The sequence below is a fragment of the Poecilia reticulata genome, unplaced genomic scaffold (assembly GCF_000633615.1).
Source record: "Poecilia reticulata strain Guanapo unplaced genomic scaffold, Guppy_female_1.0+MT scaffold_277, whole genome shotgun sequence".
Classification (NCBI taxonomy): domain Eukaryota; kingdom Metazoa; phylum Chordata; class Actinopteri; order Cyprinodontiformes; family Poeciliidae; genus Poecilia; species Poecilia reticulata.
The window spans coordinates 129127-135161 of record NW_007615056.1 but is presented as its reverse complement, the minus strand read 5'-3'; the positions used below and the strand labels follow the sequence as shown (position 1 = coordinate 135161).

General features: G+C 45.2%; 1 protein-coding gene across 1 annotated transcript; it reads right to left on the bottom strand.

The window, feature by feature from the left end:
* Window positions 1-4168: 4168 nt before the first annotated feature.
* gpr39 (G protein-coupled receptor 39) lies at window positions 4169-5661 on the bottom strand. The gene has a single exon (XM_017303444.1). The coding sequence runs from the start codon at window positions 5274-5276 to the stop codon at window positions 4455-4457; it is 822 nt and encodes a 273-aa protein (XP_017158933.1). The 5' UTR covers window positions 5277-5661; the 3' UTR covers window positions 4169-4454.
* Between the last annotated feature and the right edge of the window lie 374 nt (window positions 5662-6035).

The window sequence follows — 6035 nt, the reverse complement described above, 5'->3', positions numbered from 1 at the left end:
ATCTGCGATGAAAAAAAGTCACTGATGCGCTGAATTATTGTGTGTTGACTGAGGTGTTGCATATATGGGACAACGCTGTGACCAAAGTCTGCTACATAGTGATAGAACATTCAGGAACGATCCGATTCTTCTGGACGGATCTTTACTGTTTAAATTCATTTCAGCTCTTAGTATTTAATATCTAGGTGTTTTATGGGAATGTGAATCTTTCAGATCAATCTGAGAAACAATTTTGATAGGTAAAAGTAAATTTTTTGTGTCATGTAGCACGGAGTGCTGGTCTTGACTTGGTCTTGGGTTGGTGGTCTTGACTACAACACTACTACTGGCTCCTTGGTTGCCTGTCCTCTCTCACCCACCTTCTTTACATCCCCTTTCTGTTGGATTTCTTTCAAAATAAAAGCCCCTAGTGGCAAAAAAAGTGAAGTTCATGCTGTTAGGACAGGAGACAAGATGTTTCCATCCCTGAAATTATGATTCATAGAATCACATATCTAAGTCTAAACTGTTACAGAGTAAACACAATAAAAACATGCTTCATCTGTGGCATTGATCATTAAAATGGCACATTTCTAATGTATTAAAATTAAATACGATCGGTTCACTTAATGATATTAGTGATTAGGTTATGCATTCACCAACTACTTTTACTTTTAATACTTAAGTATTTTTAAAAGCCAGGACTTTTTTACTTTTACTTGAGTACATTTTGTGTGTACTTTCTCAACCACTGTATATATTACATTATATTATTATTATGACTCCAACAGCAAGTAATCAGATTAGTTACCATGACGATACACAGCGCTACACTGTGATGTCATCAGGTGAACCGTCCAATCACAGATCAGATAAATCATCACTTTCTCCAGCTGAACACAACAAAACTGTTTYCCTATRAAAGTTCAAATTTTTCAGACTCAGAAATTTAATTATTTTCTCTTGAAAATTTTGGAGATTAATTTCAAAATTTGTGAGTTTTTTCTTACAAATGTTTGACTTTTTAAACTCTTTTTTTTTCCTCTGAGATTAATCTCAAAATTTCTGCCTTTTTGTAGCAATTTTTTAAGAAATAATCTTTAAAGTTTAGGCTGAAATTTGATCAGGATTAATTTCTTCATTTATTTGGATGCCATAAGTGTCGATAATAAAAAAACGACTCATATTTCCTCCATGAGAAACACACAATATCAGTTTTCATCAATATTTATGTGAGCATCAATATTCTAGTGTTGGTTATTGGAGTTGCTCTGGCGGTTTGATGATCGACCCGGCGGCTCGGACAATCCGCCAACAGAACCTCGTCTGCAACAGGAAGCAGAAGCTGGCGCTAGCCGCTGGATTAGCATCGCTGGAGGCGTCCAATAAACGGAGGCAGCAGTAATAAAGTCCGAATCAGAAACTGATGGATGCAGATTTTTGTTTGCAGTAAACATAACGGATCTGGTGCCGCGGCGCCGGATCAGCGCTTCTGGAAGGAGATGAGAAAATGCAAAGCAGCTGGTTTTCCACAAAACATGCAAAGAGGAAGAAGAAGAAAGAGGAAGAAGAAGACTCTTACTGTTCTTAACTAATGTAGAATCAGAAACATGATCTCCACCATTATTTGTGGAGCTAATTTTTAACTTGATGCTTTTGAATTCCTCCAGAAAAATGAATTTAGGGGAAGATATGAGCATTAAATGTTTTTAAAGTTAATAAAAATGGTAACTTTAGCTCCACAATTATTAGAGGAGACTTCATCCAGAAAAACTCATTTAGGAGAAGCTACCTGCGCTAAATGTTAGCAAACACTTAAATTAGCCTGTGACAGACAGGTGACCTGTCCAGGTGACCTGTCCAGGTGACCCCGCCTCTCGCCCAGAACGTTAGCTGGAGAGGCAGCAGCTCCTCCTGACCCACTGAGGGACAAGGTGTTAGAAAATGGATGGATGGACTTAAATTAGCTGCACCATTTAAGGCGCTAAGTTTTAGCTTGATGCTTTTGAATTTGCCCAGAAAACTTAATGTGGTGGAAGGTAAGTTAACTATCCATCCATCCATTTTCTTGCACCCTTTTTCCCTCAGTGGGGTCGGGAGGGTTGCTGCTGCCTCTCCAGCCAACGTTTCGGGCGAGAGGCGGGGTCACCTGGACAGGTCGCCAGTCTGTCGCAGGGCAACACAGAGACACACAACCATGCACACACACACCTAGGGGCAATTTGGAGAGGCCAGTTAACCTGACAGTCATGTTTTTGRACTGTGGGAGGAAACCGGAGTACCTGGAGAAAACCCACCATGCACAGGGAGAACATGGAGACTCCATGCAGAAAGACCCCAGGCCGGGAATCGAACCCAGAACCTTCTTGCTGCAAGGCARCAGCTCTACCAACTGCGCCACTGTGCAGCCTGGTAAGTTAACTAAATGTTTTCAAAGTTAACAGAAACACAAAAATTAGCTCTGCTATTACTGGAGAGCTAAGTTTTAGCTTAGCATGTAGAATTTATCCAGAAACGTTTGTGTAGGGGAAGCTAAACGTGCCAAGTATTTCCAAAGATGGAAAGAATCCTGAAGCATTAAGCTAAAGATTAGCTTTCTATTTGTGAAGTAGCAGACGTTAGCCCACCACTGTTAGCATCATTTTCCAAAATGTCTCTTCATGACATTCTTTGCCAGTGTTTACGAATGAATGTAATTTATGTAACTGTAAATCTGGGGATTAATGTAACTGAAGGAATAATGACGGTTATTTGTAACTCCAGGATGTTTGTAGATGCTGCCAGTTCAGTGACCCAGGTTTCACTTCACCTGGTCGGTATTTGCTCCATGTTTTCATTGTTCCTTTGAGCTCAGTGAAACCAGACGCTTCGTTTCCTGTTTTCCTCGCAGCATCGGCTCACATCTCGTCTCGGCGCTGATCTGGCCGCTGCCCAGCCGACCGACACAAAGCTCCGCTCACAGGAGTCCCTCCGTCGTCCACTTCGCTGCTCACAGCCTCTTTATCCTGCAGATTCTCTTATTMATATTTGATCTGACTTGGCAAACCCTTGGAAATCTCTGAACACCCGACTGCCTCTGAAAAACATTCCGTCTCTGTCGGATCTTTTATCTTCCTGTTTAATCCTCAGAAGGGTTCGTGGCTCAGGTTAAAAACTTTGTCGTGTTGCTTTTGGACTCATTCTGACGTAAACCCAGAACAACTGGAGCCGTTTGGGTGAAACTCGATTAACAACAGCCACCGATGAGCAATGAGGCCAATGATTGGATTTCTGATCAGCGACACCCAATCAACACTGATCAGATGAAGTGACAACTGGCAATTCAAAGACAACGAGTGAAGATCAGCAGACGCCTCTTATTTAGAGACCTGRTGGAGTTTCATGAGGGCTACTTTCTAGGTTATCTAGAAAATGTTGAGCGTTGTTGGAACTAAATGAGCGCAGCCTCAGTTTGAAGGCTCTAGTTCCCCAAAATGGGCCCCATCAGTGCAGGGGCGTCACGTTGCCCTCCAAGCACCACGAAACTGCAAGACGTGCATCAACCCATGGAAACAAACACTGGACTCTTAGGATTCAACCCTGTTCAGTCCGTCTGTCTAGTCAAAGTCCGGTCCGGTTGGTGTGAATTCTAATCGACCTCTGACCTCTGGTCCTCCAAACCTCGGTTTGGGTTCAGTTTGAATGTGAACGCCAAGCAGACCGGAGACCGCTCCAAAAGCAGGAAGTGGACTACAGTGCAGTGCATTCTGGGTAAATCCAACCAAAGCTAACATGCTAGCCTAACGCTAGCAGCAGAAATGGCTCCTGGTCTTTAGCCTAAAGAGAAATCCTCCAGCAGCACATTGCATTCTGGGTAAATACAACCAAAGCTAACGTGTTAGCCTAGCGCTAGCAGCAGAAATGGCTCCTGGTCTTTAAAGAGAAATCCTCCAACCGCTAAAATCCTCCATCTTGTTTCCATCTGGTGAAACAGGAAGTTGCTCTCAGCGTCTTCAGAGGTTTTTGTGTCGTTTCCTTCAGTGGTTCTTGGTGCAGCGCCCCCACAGGCCAGGAGGGGAACAGGTTGGTTTGACTCAGAGCAGCTGGAGGTGGAGCAGATGTTCTGGGTCCAGTAGAACCGGGTCGACCGGACCATCAGGAGTCTGGTACCAGCTGGTTCTTGTTCCCGTGTGTAGGACTTTATTCTCATCAGACACAGCTCAGGTTGGAGTCTGATGTAGCCAGGAGCGATGGAGTATGGATTTCTCCAGAGGTAACCGTCCAATGAGATGAAGGTATGAGGCCAGCAGGTTTCAGACCTTAGGGTCACATTTTGAGGTCAGGATTTGGTTTTTTGGCTTTGCGCAGCAGGTGGAGCCATCAGAGACCCCGACACCCAAATGACACTAATAACATTTCTCTCTTTAGTCGCTTCTCCTTACAGCAGAAAGTAAACTTCCCACTTCTGAAGTCAAATGGTTGGGAAACCATAAACCTTAATGATTCAACAGACACTGTTGATGATCTGAATCTGAAATCAGTAACTCACCCAGAAAAATGATCGTTTGCTTCCGAGCCGCCTTCATGGTTTCGTTCTCGTGCTTTCCGGGCCGTTCGGTCCCGTTGATGCCGTCGTCCATAGAGCCCAGCGGCCTCTTCAGCACCAGGACCATCGCCCGGCACATGAAGGCGACACAGATCAGCACGATCATGTAGAGGACAAACGCTCCGAAGATGCTCGCTCTGTACATCACCCAGTGCTCCTTCAGACTGGTGCAGAAACTCAGTTCCTGTCGATGCGGTATGTGTCCCTGCGTTCCCGTGGCGATCAGCAACGGCAAGGCAATGAGAACCGACACAACCCAGGCAAAGGTGATCAGAACCGAGGTCCGTTTGCCGCTCAGCGCCTTGTGGCGGAACGGGTGGCAGATGGCGACGTAGCGCTCGAAACTGAGTGTGGCCACGTTGAGGATGGTGGCGTAGCTGCACGCCTCAAACAGGAAGTTGTAGATCTTGCAGGAAGTGTTGCCGGACGCGGCTCCGAAGGGGAACCAGATGGCGCTGTAGAGCTCCACCGGCATGCCGATGAGGAGCACCAGCAGGTCGGAGCTGGCCAGGCTCACCATGTGGTCCGTCACGTTCTTCTGCAGGTAGCCGTTTCGCCTCAGCACCTGCGTCACCCTGATGGTCACTGAATTACCCACAATGCCTGCAGCCAGCATGAGCGTGTAGAGGACGGTCATGGAGATCTTGACGGAATAGGTGGGCTCCAGTTTGCTCCAGTCTATTCCCCCATCGGTGTCGTTGCTCTCGCTCATGATAGCTGAGTGGTGAGGTGAGATTTGTTCCAGGTATTGATTAGCTTATCAGCTCTCCGGTCACAGTCCCTCTGGACGGAACCAACGGGTCAAAACCACTGAAACCGAAGACGGGTTCCCGCGCAATAATCCCAACTTTATCAGTTTATCAGTCAGTTTTAAACTCGGATCCCAATAAGATCCTTGGTTTAAATAAATGAAGACTCTGCTGGATTTTCTGTTTAGTTCTCCAAACTGAACTGTGGTTCTGGTTCTGGCCTGAAGCCCGGTCCGGTCCGTCCTGAATTCCTCTTAAAGCCGTGTCTTCATTGGTTCCGGCTCGGTGTGATTCCAGCTCCGTTCAGCTCTCGGCGTTCCCTCCTCCCTCCAGGGCGGTTAAACATTAAACACTTCCAGGCTTATCAGCRTTAATGCGCCTCTGTTTACATCAGCGCTGAATCTCAGCTTTTATCAAACGAGAGACATTCACACTGCCGCAAACTTAATAAGGAACTTTAACACATTTAAACCTTATTTACTCACACTTTGCAGCGTTTCACTTCAGACTGGGATGAAATCTGCTGCTTTGCACCAAAGACGGCATGTTGAATAAATAACACAGAATCTGATCCAGAAATAATGTCCCACCATCAGAACTCTGGTCCAGTTCAATCTGGAGAACATGCTGTAGCTGCATGCTAGCTGTCAATCAATCAATCAATCAATCAATCAATCAATCAATCAATCAATCAATCAATCAATCAATCAATCAATCAATCA